This window comes from Dendrobates tinctorius, unplaced genomic scaffold (assembly GCF_039654945.1).
Source record: "Dendrobates tinctorius isolate UK_male_01 unplaced genomic scaffold, ASM3965494v1 ptg000180l, whole genome shotgun sequence".
NCBI classification, from domain to species: domain Eukaryota; kingdom Metazoa; phylum Chordata; class Amphibia; order Anura; family Dendrobatidae; genus Dendrobates; species Dendrobates tinctorius.
In genome coordinates, this window is record NW_027361847.1 from 3,210,005 (window position 1) to 3,226,778 (window position 16,774).

Consider the following 16,774-nt stretch of genomic DNA (forward strand, 5'->3'; position numbering starts at 1 on the left):
GCCTTTTTTAGTATTTGCACATTTAATAAAGTCTATTGGTCGAGGTTGCTCCCCTTGTTATGCATACTTTTTTCTTTGTTTTTCCTTGCATTACTTATTATATGCATATGGTTGATCCCTGACTGTGTTATTTATACGGTGCCTGTTACATTTTTTATTTTTGTTGTGCTAATATTATGGCATGTAAAAAAAAAAAAGGTATGAACTAGGATATAGACTGGTTTGCATGCAGCGTGTAAGCGCACATTCACACCGGCCACTGTACAGAAAAAAAAAACCAAGACACATAATGATTGAACACCCTGAAGTAAATAAATAGCAATAGTGCATGAAAATAATAGAGGGGACATAGTTAACATGTTTTTTGATAAAAAAAAAAATGCAAAAGCCATCCCACCACGTCATGATGACCGTAATCGGGGCAGTCCTAACTCTAATATTAAAACCTTACCGTTTGTCAAGTGGCATGTCGTTGTCTTCCTTATTACCGGTCTTTTCACTGTCTGGTGTTTTCATTGTAAGCTCCATAAAATATATTTAGAAATCTCTTTTGTGTTGTAGATTAGATGTGATTTTTTTCATTCTTTCATCCTCAGGAAATCCTTGTGAGAATAACGGTTTATCACTGAATTGTAAAAAAGAAGATATCAGGAAGCAGTCTAATGGAGAAAACCTCATTACCCTTCATGGAGCTCCTGGACTTCACAGTTCTTCACTTTCTTATACTCCTCCTAATCATGAGGAACCATCTCCTGAGCAATCTCACATTGTTACCACAATTCCAGGTGACAAAACGGACACAAGGTTTCAATATGACAAACAACTTGCAAAAAGCTCAGTTTTTTTAACAGAAAGAAAGCACAAAGGAGAGGAGCCATACTCCTGTTCAGAATGTGGGAAATGCTTTACAAAGAAATCAAAATTTGTTATACATGGGAGACTTCACACAGGAGAAAAGCCATATTCATGTTTAGAATGCGGGAAGGCCTTCACAGATAATGCGAGTCTTAGTAGACATCAGAGAATTCACACGGGAGTAAAGCCATATTCCTGTTCAGAATGTGGGAAGACCTTCGATTTTAAAGGGCATCTTATTAAACATCAGAGGACTCACGCAGGAGAGAAGCTGAATTCATGTTCAGAATGTGGGAAGGCATTCACAGATAAAGCAAGTCTTAGTAGACATTGGAGAATTCACACTGGAGTGAAGCCATATTCATGTTCACAATGTGGGAAATGCTTTACAGATAAAGGGAGTCTTATTACACATCAGAGAATTCATACAGGAGAGAAGCCATATTCCTGTTCAGAATGTGGGAAATGCTTTCCAGATAAAGGGAGTCTTATTACACATCAGAGAATTCATACAGGAGAGCAGCCATATTCATGTTTAGAATGTGGGAAGGCCTTCAGAATTAAGGGGAGGCTTATTATACATCAGAGAATTCACACAGGAGAAAAGCCATATTCATGTTTAGAATGTGGGAAGTCCTTCACAGATAAAGCGAGTCTTAGTAGACATCGGAGAATTCACACAGGAGTGAAGCCATATGCATGTGCAGAATGTGGGAAATGCTTTATAGATAAAGGGACTGTTATTAAACATCAGAGAATTCACACAGGAGAGAAGCCATATTCCTGTTCACAATGTGGGAAGGCCTTCACTTTTAAAGGGCATCTTATTAAACATCAGAGAATTCACGCAGGAGAGAAGCCGTATACATGTTCAGAATGTGGGAAATGCTTTACAGAAAAAGGGAATCTTGTTAAACATCAGAGAAGTCACACAGGAGAAAAACCATTTTCATGTTCACTATGTGGGAAGTCCTTCACAGATAAAGGGCATCTTAGTAGACATCAGAGCATTCATACTAGAAAGAAGCCATGTTCATGTTCAGAATGTGGGAAATGCTTTAGAGATAATTCAGTGCTTGTTAGACATCAGAGAATTCACACAGGAGAGAAGCCGTATTCATGTTCAGAATGTGGGAAATGCTTTAGAGATAAAGGGACTCTTATTAAACATCAGAGAATTCACACAGGAGAGAAGCCGTATTCATGTTCAGAATGTGGGAAACCTTTTAACCATAAATCATGTCTTGTAAAACATGAGAGAAAGCATTCAGAAAATAAACTGTAATTGTGCTATATGTTTTTTAAATGTTAATAAACATTGATCAGCATAAATGAGTACACACTTTGGTAAGATGTTAACCCCCGAAGCTTTTTTCGGTTTTGCATTTTTGTTTTTCGCTCCTCTTCTTCCCAGAGCCATTACTTTTTTATATTTTTCCGTCAATATGGCCATGTCAGGGCTTTGTTTTTTGTGGGATAAGTTGTACTTTTGAACGACACCATTGGTTTTACCATGTCGTGTACTAGAAAATGGGAAAAAAATTCCAAGTTCGGTGAAATTGCAAAAAAAAAGTGCAATCCTACACTTGTTTTTGTTTGGCTTTTTTAGTAGGTTCACTAAATACTAAAACTGATCTGCTATTATGATTCTCCAGGTAATTACGAGTTCATAGACACCAAACATGTCTAGGTTCTTTTCTCTCTCACCCATGACAGCACCACGGAGAGGGGGGGTCCGCCCATCAAGGACAGGAACCTACAGATAAAAAGGCGGCAACTCTCCTCCGCCCCCAGTTGGGTTCCTGTCCTTGACGGGTGACCTGTGGAACTAAAAGCAGCGGCAGCAGCTTACCGGAGATGGAAAAGGAGTCCAGGGCCGCCCTGTTTGCAGTCCGGCAGCGGGGAGGCCCCTGTCGCGGCGGCGGGGTCGGTTCCTGAAGCCGCCACCACTGCAGCTGATGGGCTGTTCAGGGTGAGCGGGCAGGGGAGGACCGAGCCGCCGCTCCAGAGAGGAGAATGGGGCTGGGAGACGCCGGCACGCGCGGGCAGCGCCGTGGTACAGAGATGTACCAAGATGACGCTGCCCCGGAAATGAAGACGACTTCCGGGTCTCCGCGGTCAGCGCATGCGCGGTGCACACTCCCCGGGGCACAGCGGTGCAGGCCGAGAGAAGCAGGTGACGTCATCGCCGGGAAATTTAAAAAGGGAACGCTGGAGCTGCTCCATGCTGGAAGCGTCCTGTGAACATGGAGGACAGCAACCAGCACGAGCAGCAGCCAATACAGCAGCCTAAACAGCAGCAGCATAGGCAATACCACCATCGTCGGCAAAAAGATAAGGACGGGCGGGAGAGACGGTCCAGTAGTCACTCCACGCAGCGGAGCAAATCGACTGCAAGGAGCAAGTCACCTGCCGTGGATCGCCCAGTGAGGGATTTGAATCCACCTCCAGAAGCGGTACCTGCAACCGCGCATAGGGGGTAAGTGATCTACATGAATGTTCCCCATTGTAATAGACTTCTTTCCCTTATTAGGGAAAGAAAAAAAGAACAGGGAATGCCCCACCTGTAAAAGCCCGTTACCAGCTTCCTGGGATAAAAAACTATGCGACTCCTGCATGCAGGAAGTTCTCTGTGGCGAAACCCCAGATTACGCCTCAGATCTAAGAGCAGTAATCCGTTCGGAGTTTCAGAATGCCCTTTCATCCATAAAAAGGGAAGGGAAGAAAGAGGGACACTGTAATAGAATCTCAGTCGGAGATCTCAACATCAGGGGAAGTTACCTCCCATACTTCAAACACCGACTCGTCATCCTCTGATGAGGAAACAGAGGGTCGCCATTGTTTCCCCCTGGATGAGGTTGATGCATTAGTAAAGGCAGTAAGGTCCACCATGGGGGTTGAAGATCCCCGGCCCGATAGATCAGTCCAGGACATAATGTTCGGGGGACTGGGCCAAAAGAGATGGAGAGTGTTTCCATTAAATGAGAACGTACAGGGTCTCATAAACAAAGAATGGGAGAGACCAGATAGGAAAAACTCCACGGTTCCCTCTCTTAAAAGGAAATACCCGTTTGATGAGGAAGCATCCACGTTCTGGGATAAAGCCCCCAAGCTAGATGTGGCGGTCGCCAAGGCTTCAAAGAAATTTGCACTCCCCTTTGAGGATATGGGTACTCTGAAGGACCTATTAGACAAAAAGGCGGATACTCTACTCAAGGGCACCTGGGAATCAGCAGGAGGAAATATTAGGCCAGCGGTAGTGGCAACCTGTACCTCCAGAGCCCTCATGGTGTGGGTAGACCGACTAGAGAAGCAACTAAGGGAAGGTACACCCAGGGAAAAGATCCTAGAATCCATTCCTATGATAAGGGCTGCAACGACCTTCTTAGCTGACTCTTCGGCTGATTCGGTAAGGTTGTCATCCAAAACGGCAGCCCTGTCAAACGCAGCCTGAAGAACGCTGTGGCTAAAATGTGGGCCTGAAGATTTACAAACTAAAATGAAATTATGCGCCATCCCTTGTGAAGGGAAATTCCTGTTTGGAGAGACTTTGGATGACATCCTTGAAAAGGCGGGGGACAAAAAGAAAGGATTCCCAAATCTAGGCCCGATAGGCCCCACAGGCTTTAAACGGTCCTTTCGTAACAAAAAATTCTTTCAGAGGAGACCCCCGAGAGAACAGAAATGGGACGACAGAAGGAGGGACAGGGGGTTCTTCTTTGGTAATTTGTCCCGGGACAAAAAACCCTCCAAGTGACTGTTTGCCCAGGGTGGGAGGGAGGCTAAGCTTTTTTCTCCCAGCCTGGAAGAAAATATCGAACAACCCTTGGTTGCTAAATCTGATAAGATCAGGGTTAAGGATAGACTTTCTCTCCCACCTCAAAAATATATAGTGACCCCACTAAGATCAGCAAAAAAAGAACAAGAAGCCCTCGAAAAAGATGTCCTAAGCCTGTTGAACAAAAAGGTCCTCCAGGCAGAGGATTCTACTCGCCTCTCTTCCTAATAACCAAACCGGACGGTACCTTCCGGACAATTATAAATTTAAAAAGACTGAACGATTACATCAAAAACTAAAATTCAAAATGGAGTCGATCAAGTCGACCATCAAAATTCTCTTTCCACATTGCTTTATGGTGGTATTAGAACTCAGCGATGCCTACTATCATGTCCCCATCCACAAAGACTCCAGACAATACCTCAGACTGGCGGTCTCTATAGCAGGCAAAATAAGGGAATTCCAGTACAGGGCCCTGCCATTTGGGATCTCGGTAGCCACGCGAGTCTTCACGAAACTAGTGGCAGAGATGATGGCTCACCTAAGAGAACAAGATGTTCTAATAGTCCCATATCTGGACGACTTTTTAATAGCGAGCAACTCAGCCCAAAGATGCAGGGAACAGAGGGACAGAGTGATGGGCACTCTAAAAAACCTCGGATGGCTCCTGAACCTAAAAAAATCAAGGCTGGAGCCCAGGAAAGTCCAGGAGTTCCTAGGCCTGACACTAAATTCAAACACCCAGGAGTGTTACCTGCCAGACCACAAAAAGGAGAGGATCGCTCACATGGTAGCAAGAGCAATGCAGAACCCTTCCATGACACTAAGAAAAGCAATGTCTCTGTTAGGGTCCCTCTCCGCATGCTTGCCGGCGGTCCAGTGGGCACAGATACACACGAGAGATCTCCAATGGGATGTGTTGAGCAACCAGTCGGTATTAGGAGGTCACTTGGAAGGCTATGTTACACTAAACTCAGAAACTATTTGTCCCCTAGCTTGGTGGGGAACAGAGACAACCTGTCCAAAGGGATTCCCTGGGTGATTAAAATCACACACATAATCACCACAGATGCCAGTCCCGCGGGATGGGGAGCGCACATGAGCAACAGGGTGGCTCAGGGGGAGGTGAGGAACTAAAAGCCTCAAACCAAAAAGAACTGCTGGCAGTAGGTTACGCCCTAAAACACTTTTTACCAGTATTAAGAGGCCATCATGTCCGCATATTCTCGGACAACTGAGTGACGGTGGCCTACATAAATCACCAGGGGGGAACCAAGTCCAGAACACTAATGAACACATCCTCCGAAATATTCACGCTAGCCGAGGAAAACCGGCACTACACATACGGGGAGCAGAGAACCAGACAGCAGACTTTTCTAAGTCGCACCCAGCTACATCAAGGGGTGTGGGTTCTAAAACAGTCCATTTTTCGGAAGATCGTTAAAATGTGGGGGACCCCGGACATAGATTTGTTTGCCGACCACAAAAACAAAAAAGTGGAAGCATTTTGTTTCCTAGATCCCAAGGGGAATCCTCGGACCCTGGATGCATTTATGCTTCCGTGGACACAGGGCCTAATGTATGCCTTTCCGCCGCCCATTCTCATCCCGGCAGTAATAAGGAAAGTCAGGGAAGACAGGGCACAATTGATATTGATAGCCCCCTTTTGGCCAAAAAGAACTTGGTTTTCATGGCTGAGAATTATGTCAGTAACCGACCCCTGGGTTCTACCAGATCTCCCCGACCTGTCTCAAGGGGCAAGGGTTCAGGATGGAATGCAAATTGATAAAATCCTTGAATTCCTGCAAAAGGGGTTAGAACAGGGGCTGGCGACTAATGCACTGAAGGTACAGGTAGCGGCTCTAGGCGCCCTTTATAATCAGTATGTGGCAGGCGACCCTTGGGTAGCACGGTTTATGAGGGCCGCAGCCAGGTCTAGACCAATAACCACCCAGAAGATACCATCATGGGATCTAAACCTAGTACTGTCTGCCCTAACAGGGCCCCCATTCGAGCCCATTCAGTCAGCTCCCCTAAAAATCTTATCATTAAAAACGATACTATTAGTGGCCCTAACATCCGCTCGCAGAGTGAGTGACATTCAAGCCTTGTCAGCGATACCCCCATTCACTAAAATCCTGGACGATAGAGTCATATTAAGACCTGACCCAGCATACCTACCTAAGGTGTCAACACACTTTCATAGGTCACAAGAGGTAGTCCTTCCTTCCTTCTGCCCAAACTCTAGGAATAGGGGAGAGGAAAAATTTCACACTCTAGATGTGAAGAGGTGCCTAGTTCAGTACCTACAGGCCAGCAAGGGATGTAGAAAGGAAGGGTCTCTCTTTGTGTGTTTCCAGGGACCTCAGAAGGGGCTCAAGGCATCCAAGAGTACCTTAGCAAGGTGGATAAGAGATGCGATTGCCCTGGCGTACTCATCCAGTGGGAATACCATCCCGGAAGGTTTAAAAGCCCACTCTACAAGAGCAATGGCGACCTCATGGGCAGAAAGATCAGAGGTATCAATAGAGCAGATCTGTAAGGCGGCCACCTGGTCAACACCTACCTTTTTCAAGCATTATCGCCTAGATCTAGCCTCTACGTCTGACCTGACATTCGGGAGAAGGGTCCTTCAGGCGGTGGTCCCTCCCTAGGCTACCAATCTCTGAAATTCTCTCCGTGGTGCTGTAATGGGTGAGAGAGAATAGCTTAGTTACCGATAACGGTGTTTCTCGGAACCCATGACAGCACCCGCTTATTCCCCCCCTTTCACGTGTGCAGTGAGCACGGTTTAATGTGTGTAGAGTGTTTTTTTGTTAGACACGGGGCTTCTCCATAATATGCAATATTACAACGTTATGTATATACTTTTGTTGTTAACTAACCAGGAGACCCTCTGATGCTCTGTAACCAACTGGGGGCGGAGGAGAGGTGCCGGCTTTTTATCTGTAGGTTCCTGTCCTTGATGGGCGGACCCCTCTCTCCGTGGTGCTGTCATGGGTTCCGAGAAACACCGTTATCGGTGAGTAACTAAGCTATTTTTATCCAAGTGGTGAAAAAAATTCCAAACGTTGTTTAAAAAAAAGGCACCATTTTCCGATACCCATAGCATCTCCATTGTTCGTGATCTCGGGTTGGGTGAGGGATTATTTTTTGCGCTCCGAGCTGACGTTTTTAATACCATATTGGTGCAGATACGATCTGTTGATCGCCCGTTATTGCATTTTAATGCAAATAAACGTAATTTCAATTTTTTTCTTGCTACACCGTTTAGCGATACCAAATGTGTGTGTGTTTGATTTTATTTTTATTTTATTTTGCATGGGGTGAAAGGGGGGTGATTTGAACTTATTTTTTTTTTAATATTTTTAAAATCTTTTTTTAAAATTTTGGCATGCTTCAATAGTCTTCATGGGAGACTAGAAGCTGCCATAGCCCGATCGGCGCTGCTCCTTAGAGGCGATGATCAAATCACCTCCATATAGCAGATTTACTCACTTGCTATGAGCGCCGACCACAGAGTGGTGTTCACAGCAACCCGGCACTGACAACCATAGAGGTCTCCAGGAGACCTCTGGCTGTCATGCCAACACACCGGTGACCCGCGATCACATGACGGGGTCACTGGTGTGCGTATTTCCGGTGTGACTGCCAGAAGCGCTTGTTAAATACCGCCGTCAGAGTTTGACAGTGGCATTTAACGGGTTAATAGCCACGGGTGGATCATGATTCCACACGCGGCTATTGCGGGCATATGTCAGCTGTTCAAAACAGCTGACATGTCCTGGGAAAGATGTGGGCTCACCGCCGTAGTCCACATCAAGGGGAAGGTGTCCGACATCGGCGAAAATGTATGCCCAATGGCAGAAAGGGGTTAATTAATATCACACTGAACACAAGAACAATTTCTAAAATTTTGCAACTCTGAGTTTCATAGAACATTTTTTTGGAATAAAAATATAAAAGTAAGGTTAATAATATAAATTTCATTAAAAAATCTTCAGTTTTACTTAAACTAGTTGATGCAAAAATTAGTGCACCCCAAAAGCTACATCTAGCATTTTGTATGGTGTAGGGGGGATTCGTACTCAGTTGCAGCAGGAGGAAAACAGGAGGCGTGCTCATTTAATAAAAAGTGTGTGGGTTTATTTGCTTCATAAACCCAGCAGCAACAACAAAATATAAACGGCCTTCAGAGCAGACAAAAAGACAAAACAACACACAAACAGTCCTTAGCGGGGCTCTCTGTTCCCTCTGGCCTGTGAGCACACAGGCTAGGGCCATGTGTTACGGTTAGCGGATCGCACCGAATATAAAAGATGGTAAAGTTGCGATCGCAACCCGGGGTCCACCGTGCGGAGATGGGAAACCGCAGCTATTGAACAATGGCGGAGCAAAGCTGCGAGCAAGCACCATGAAAGCACACAGTGATAAAGGTCACTCAGTGTGAGCAGAGTGCAAAATACCAGACTCTGTTAGGCTAGTTTCACATTAGCGTTTACGGCCGCAGCGTTGGGCTGCGCACGGCCACTGCTAAGCCCCGCCCACTGCAGCGCCTCCTCCTGTAACTCCGCCTACGGGCGCATGACGCTGCATGCGTCCCTTATCTTTAGCACTGGGGATGCAGGCCGAGAGCAGGTATGCGTTTGGCATCGCATGCGTCCTTTTGACACTGCGCCAACCAGCGCCAAACGCAACCTGTAGCAATTTGGTGCGGTCAGCTCAGCGTCAAAAGGACGCATGCGCCGCCAAACGCATACCTGCGCTCGGCCTGCGGCCCCAGTGCTAAAGATAGGGGACGCAGGACGCATGGAGCGTCATGCGCCCATAGGCGGAGCTACTGGTGGAGGCGCGGCAGGGGGCGGGGCTTAGCGGCAGCTGTGCGCAGCCAGACGCGGCCGTAAACGCTAATGTGAAACTAGCCTGACTCCTCAGAGCGGGTATTACAAGAGGAAGCACTCAAGACTATACCGTTAGATGTCACAGGAGTATAGCGGTAATGACGCTAGTTGGAGGTCCCTATGCCTACCCCCCTGGAAGTCTAGGCTGGTGGTTGTGCTTGCTCTGACACTCAGCTGTGCTAACTGCATAAGCGACTTAGGACACACGGAATCAGATGCTGAGCCAAGCGGGAGCTCCCACCCTACGCTGCCTGCCTAGACATACACTCGCAGTGCTAGAAGCGGCACACGTGCACAGAGTGGTAGCGTATCCACCAACACACCAAACATATATGATCTGAGTGCTCCAGAGAACCTTTTATACATTCTGTTCAAGTCCAGTGAGACAGGACCTTGCTCGTGGACCAATCTGGAACTGCCACGTCACCCGAGCAGCTGACGACTGACCACCAATAAGAGGTCGCCACCGCACGAGCATGCTCAGTAGAGTGATTTCTGGACTTGGCCTCTGGAACGTCTGTTCGCCGCTGCCTATTGCTAGCTACTATAGCTTTGGCTGGAGAGCCAGCAGTAACCAAGCACACAGCCCGAGTCTGAGCAAGACGCTGAGACCGACGTCTTTGCTGAGCAGCTCCCACTGCGGCTGAAGCAGAATGGGAGACCGCAGAGGCAGACAAGGCTTGGAATCTACCCAGTGCAGAGGGAGAACGCCGACTCCTAACACAATGTCCAGCCTAGAGCCACACACACACACAGAAGGCCTTCTACCTCTCAAGTCACATACCGTGTACCAAACAACAACCTCTGTTACATAGGCCATAACCACACCCACAGGTGAGGTACATATCATATGGGCTGGTCACGTGATCATGACATCACTTCAGGTCCTCAACCATCTGCAGGTCCGCTCGTAGCTGTCTGCAACTCAGACCCAAGTGACGTCTTAGTGCTCACATGCACTAAAGCAAAATACTCTGTGGTGCATTGCATTGCAGCTATCTCTGCGACATGTACCTCCCATCGATTACACGGCCATTAGCCTCCTTACAATGGTTTCCATGATTTGTAAGCACAGCACCAAGTCTTTCTAGGCCTGGAATGGACAAGTTGGTTACATAATACACCTTCTATCTTTTACCCTTCTTCAAGAATGAGCGCTCTTTTAGCCTGAATGCTGGATGGAAAGTGATAACTTGTCTCATCAGGATTCACCATAGGTGTGTGGTTGGGTTGAGATCTGGAGACACTTGGCCACTGAATCACTTTCACCCTGTTCTTCAGAAATACAACAGTGGCCTTAGATGTGTGTTTTATATCATTGTCATATTGGAAAGTGCTGGTCTACTAAGAGCACGGAGTGATGGCGGCATCTTCTCTTTCACTGTAGTGCAGGACATCTGTGAATTCATGATGCCATCAATGACATGTAGCTCCTGATACTAGCTGCACGTGTGCATCCTCCACATAAGGACACTGCCACCACCATGTATCACTGTAGGTACCGTGCATTTCTCATTGTATTTCTCACCTTTGCAATGTCATACAGTTTTGAATACATCAGTTCCAAAACACTTATTTTGGTTTCCTCACTCCAGAGTCTTCATATTTATTATGTGTTGTGGGGCTGAGAATGTCCCTAATGTGTCCCCAATGCGGAGACTTAAGGTTCTGACCGTGCACCCCACATATTGCAGAGGGCAAGCTTCACACGGTATGATGTCAGTGACATGTGGAGCTACAACTAATGAGACGTCCAATATTATATTCTGTTTAGTAGATGAAACATTTTTGCTTTGGGCACATACTTGCACAAACCACATTTAGGTCTACCACATTCAATAAAACCTTTGGTATTTGTCACCCACGTGTCGGCTGACTTTCTTGTTGAGATATAAGCTAGGAGAAATGATGTTACCAGTAATAACGTGTCACGCTGTGACTGTCTTTGATAAGGAAGAGGGGCCTCAAACTGTCCCTGGAACTGGGACCCTAACTATCGCTGTCCCGGGGGTACTCTTGAAGGTAGAGAGGCCTGAGTCTCCAACCTTACTGTGCTCCTGTTAACCCCTGATCTGTCCTCTTCCCCACCTCATGAGGCCTGGGACAGAAATATAAGGTAAATATGACAGGAAGGCAAAATAGGGATAACAGAAATCAACAAACATACAAACACTCACCAAAGGAAAAGAGGTATTGTGGTACTGCCACTCACTCAGCTACTTAGGCCACGTGCACACATTCAGTATTTGGTGAATTTTTTACCCCAGTATTTGTAAGCCAAAACCAGGAGTGGAACGGTCAGAGGAAAAGCAGAATAGAAACATTTGCAGCCCTTTTGCATTTATCACCCACTCCTGGTTTTGGCTTACAAATACTAAAAAATTAAACAAATACTGAGTGTGTGCATGTGGCCTTAGAGACGTAGACATGGGAACGTTTCTTCTGCAAGTTTATTCAAACACGGCATAAACCAGGCCAAGGTTCAATAACACAACCGTGGCCTTTTCTGGCAAAACGGGAAAACAAACGATAACGTGTAGTACAGTCCGTATACCTGAGGTGATCTGCCCGCTCAGGGTAGAAGCAACAGCGTCCAGCACAGTTGCACATAAACACTTCTCTGGAGCTTCCTGCCTCCAGATCCACAGAGAAAAAAAACTCAGTGGTCAGGCATTTAACTTGTGGAACCACAGCCTTGGGGAGGAGATATGATGAGTGGCCATCCCGCCCATCTCTTACAGCCACTCCCAAAAAAGCCCAACCCTGTCATGGCTGATTAACCCCTCTCACCACATGACATGCTGGAGCAAAACAAACTCCTATTCAGCAGAGCATCTCCAATGACCTAAGAAGCAAAGTTTTCATTGTCAAGACAGACACGGTCTGGCCAGGTTATATAGCGAAACGTAATGACCAGACCAGAAGAAGCAGATGATGGAGCTGCAAGTTTCTAACCAGCATAGAAAGGGTCGTTACCTTCTTCAGCACCAAAGGAAACAATTCATTTAATATGGGGGACACACAGGCTATATGGAAGATCTGTGATTCACAATATGTAGTGATCTTCTAACCCCAGATCTCTCAGGAGGACATAACATACTCATGACAGTAACCCCCTTTCTATGATGGGCCACAGGACTCTTGGGGACATGTTTATCCAGATGGGTCAAATTAAAGGATTGTATCAACCTACCGGCATTAACCTCAGATGCCGGCACCCACATCCTCTCCTCTGGGCCATACCCCTTCCAATGTACCAGGTACTGTACAGAACGGCAAATCATACGGGAATCAATGATTTTCGAAACGTGACATTCCAAATTGCCATCAACCATAACCGGTGGTGGCCGTAAAGGTGACAGTTCCACAGGCACAACAAATTTTTTCAGCAAAGCCCTATGAAAAACATGGCTCTTGAGAGTCGGCTGAAGTTTCAGGGTTGATTACGTTGACCACCTTATAAGCACCAATAAACCTATGACCTAATTTTCAAGAAGGAACTTTCAGTTTAATATTTTTGTGGACAGCCATACTAAATCATTCACCCCCAAGTATGGACCTGACAACCGTTTATCAGCCATACATTTGTATTTATCCACCATGATCTTTAAATTATTCTGAACCCCTTCCCTTACCAATCAGAGCAATGAAGGAAATTGTTCCTCCTCAGGAACCCCTGAAGACTCCCCTTTACTGAAGGTGCAGAATTGTGGATGGATGGAAGCCATATGCGCAAAAAAATGTTGACTTACCAGTGGACTCACTATGACGATTATTTAACCCAAACTCAGCCAGTGGTAGAAAAGAAGACCAATCCTCCTGGTTATCTGACACAAAACATCTGAGGTTAGTCTCCAGACTTTGCTTTAGGCGTTCAGTCTGGCCATTAGTTTGTGGACTAGACAAAATGCTCTCCAAAATTTAGATACAAATTGGGTCCCCGATCTGACATCACATTGGAAGGAACCCCGTGAAGCTTCACAATCTCAGTGACAAACACTTAAGCCAAAGTCTTAGCGTTAGGGAGAGCAAGTAATACAATAAAGCGCCATTTTACTAAACCTATCCACTACAACTAAGATAATAGTTTCACCAGTGGATGACAGAAGATCCGTATTGAAATCCATGGATAAATGAGTCCATGGTCAGACATGAATGGTTATGGTAAAAGAGCCCCAGAAGGAAGAGTATGCGTGCAGACACAACAAGAGGGCATAAAGTCAACTGCATTCTAACGCAACCTCGACCACCAAAAACAACAAGAAAGGAGGTCCAAGGTCGCTTTACCACCTGGGTGACCAGCCAGAGCAGAGTTATGATGTGCCTCCAACATTTTAAGATGCAGATGTTCAGGTACAAACAATTTCCCAGCAGGGGCATCCCCCTGAGCCTTCAATACCTCACCTTCAAGTTCAAAACACTGCAGAGACGATCACCCCTTCTTGTAAAATAGGGAGCACATTGTCATTACTCCCACCCCCCAGGAAAACTCCCAGACAAAGCATCCGCTTTGATGGTCTTAATCCCAGGATGGCAAGTCACCACAAAATTAAACCTGGTGAAAAACAAAGACCATCTTGCTTTTCTGAGATAAATATGTTTAGCAAATTCAAGGTACATCAAGTTTTTGTGATCAGTGATGACTGTGATCAGGTGAACTGCCCCCTCTAAAAAATGACACCATTCCTTAAATGCCAACTTAGTGGCCAAAAGTTCCCTATTGCCTACATCAGGGGTGGGCAATTAATTTCCCTAAGGGTCCACATGAAAAATGGGACAGTTGTGGAGGGTCGAACCAATCAGCTGAACTTACCGTAAACAGTATATTATAAGCTGAGGCACCTAATTTTGCCACGGAAAACTGGGTGAGCTTATTGACTTGAGTACAAGCCAGGTATGCATTGTCCCCTCATCCCTGTCCTGGTATGCATGGCTCCCCCATTGCTGTCCTGGTATGCATGGCTCCCCCATCACTGTCGTGGTATGCATGTCTCCCCCATTGCTGTCCTGGTATGTATGGCTCCTCCATCGCTGTCATTGTATGCATGTCTCCCCCATCGCTGTCCTGGTATGTATGGCTCCTCCATCGCTGTCCTGGTATGTATGGCTCCTCCATCGCTGTCATTGTATGCATAGCTTCCCCATCCCTGTTCTGGTATGTATGGCTCCCCCATCGCCGTCATTTTATGCATGGCTCCCCCATCACTGTCCTGGTATGCGTGGCTCCCACCACACATCCTTGTATGCATGTTTCCCCCACTGCTGTCCTGGTATGCATGGCTCCCCCCCTTCCTCACCTCCATATATGCATGGCTCCTATTTAAAAAAAACAAACAAAAAAACATTCTACTAACCTTCCTGCGCGCCCTGACAGCATCTCGTTGGTTCAGTCACCAGCAGCTCTTCCTGTCCCGAGCGATCACGTGTCCCCGCTCATTAAGGTAATGAACATTTTCTCCACGCCTATGGGAGTGGAGACGTGTGCATATTCATTACCTTAATGAGAGGTGACACGTGATTGCTGAGCCGGAAATACTGCTGGAGCCAGAACCAACAAGATGCTGCGAGGGCGCTTGGAAGGTGAGTATGATGTCTTCTGGAAGCCAGCGGCTGAAGCTGTCAGTGTCACTGTGCGCACTATAAGGCTGGTTTCACACTAGCGTTTTTTTGCGCTGCGTTTTTGCGCATGCATGCGTCCTTTTCCCCTATCTTTAACATGGGTGAGCATGGTCTAGCGTTTGCACACGTTTGTACGTGTTTTACGTTCGCATGCGTTTTTTTGTAGTGTGCGCCCAAGCGCGCCGGACGCTACCTGTTGCATTTTTGGTCCGTCTGACCTGTCTCAAAAAAACGCATGAGCACGGAATGTGCAAAAAACACATTACAGTCTATGGGAATGCAGATGTGCGCATGTGTTTTAAGAGTAAAAATGGCTAAAAAATGGTTGAAACATATGCGCAAAAAAGCAGCAAACGCCTACAAAATGCATGATGTTTTTTGTATGCGTTTGCACTGCGCAAAAACGCAGCACAAAAAACCGCTAGTGTGAAACTAGCCTAAAAGAAATGAATTTTCATTTTTCTTTAGCAGCGGCACAGGCTTTAGCCACACCCGCCGGCTCCTGCCTCCTGTGACCCGCTGCTGAGAATCCTCATAGAATAGTGCACGTGCTGTGAGGAATCACAAGTCTGCAGTCACATAGAGTGTCTGCAGACTTGTAACCAAAAGGCCGGACAACTCCTTTCATGATGTTTTCCAGTTATAAGTTTCTAGCATTTAATCTCCAGCGCTGGACTAAAATAATAAAATCTGATGTTACTGACCTCAAATTTAGCTCTACCATCACTGACCGTGCGGATTTACCACATCCAATACATTCTGTTGGTGAAATTTGTTATGGAGGCTCGTGTCTCCGCAAGAGAAGTTGACATATTGTGGTCCTGAACAACGCGCGACATGTCAGTGTCAGCGTGTGATCCACGGGCGTCTGTGGACGTACAGTAAACATGGGATTTCTTGAAATCCCATCCACTATGCTGTAACATCTGGCCGCTGTGGTTTCGACGCTGCACAAGTACGCAGCGTCCAACCCACAGCTTCTACTGATTGGACTGATCAGCTGCTATACTGACAGCCCAGAAACCGGGAAGAAATTAACTTTATTCTTCCCGGCAGCATCTGCATTCAGTCAGAGACGCATCTTCAGTCTCTGCTCAGTACATGGTAAGCGGCAGATGGAAGCAGTACAGCTAGGTGTGTACTGATGCACTGCAAAGCAAGCGGTCAAAGTCTCGGGCCATGCTTCCAGCCGCCGCTCACCATGTACTGAGCGGTGACTGTAGCCGTGTCTCAGCCTGAGACTCCCGGGAGGATTACAGTTCATTTCTTCCCATAGCTGAGCTTTCACTGCGGCTGCACAGCTGTAGAACACTATTACCCCGCTGATTATACCTTTATCTGCAGGATAATAGCGTTTACACATTATGACTGTCATTTCTATACATGTGCCTTATTTAAAGGGGTTGTCCAGGCTTGGGGCTCCAGTCTGCAGTTACTCTGTGTAACGGTGTATGCATTGTCCGGTGTTATGAGCTCATTTTCTGCTCCACCAGTTGAGAGTTCCCCTTCCATTCTTCCTCTGGTGGCGACGGGAGGTAGAGAGGTTGGTTTAAGTGGTAGTGATCTGCCACCTGGTGAGGAAGATAACGATTGGATCTCTGGAGTATCAGACTGGATATAA

General features: G+C 46.5%; 1 protein-coding gene across 7 annotated transcripts in view; it reads left to right on the forward strand.

Moving 5' to 3' along the window:
* Positions 1-2,190, forward strand: part of LOC141054888 (uncharacterized) — a 186,828-nt gene extending 184,638 nt beyond the window's left edge. For all 7 annotated transcript variants that reach the window (XM_073551778.1, XM_073551781.1, XM_073551777.1 and 4 more), the window contains one exon: positions 597-2,190. In XM_073551778.1, coding sequence (XP_073407879.1) covers positions 597-2,140 — 1,544 coding nt within the window. In that variant the 3' untranslated portion in view covers positions 2,141-2,190. The remainder of the gene's footprint in view (positions 1-596) is intronic.
* Positions 2,191-16,774: the final 14,584 nt, after the last annotated feature.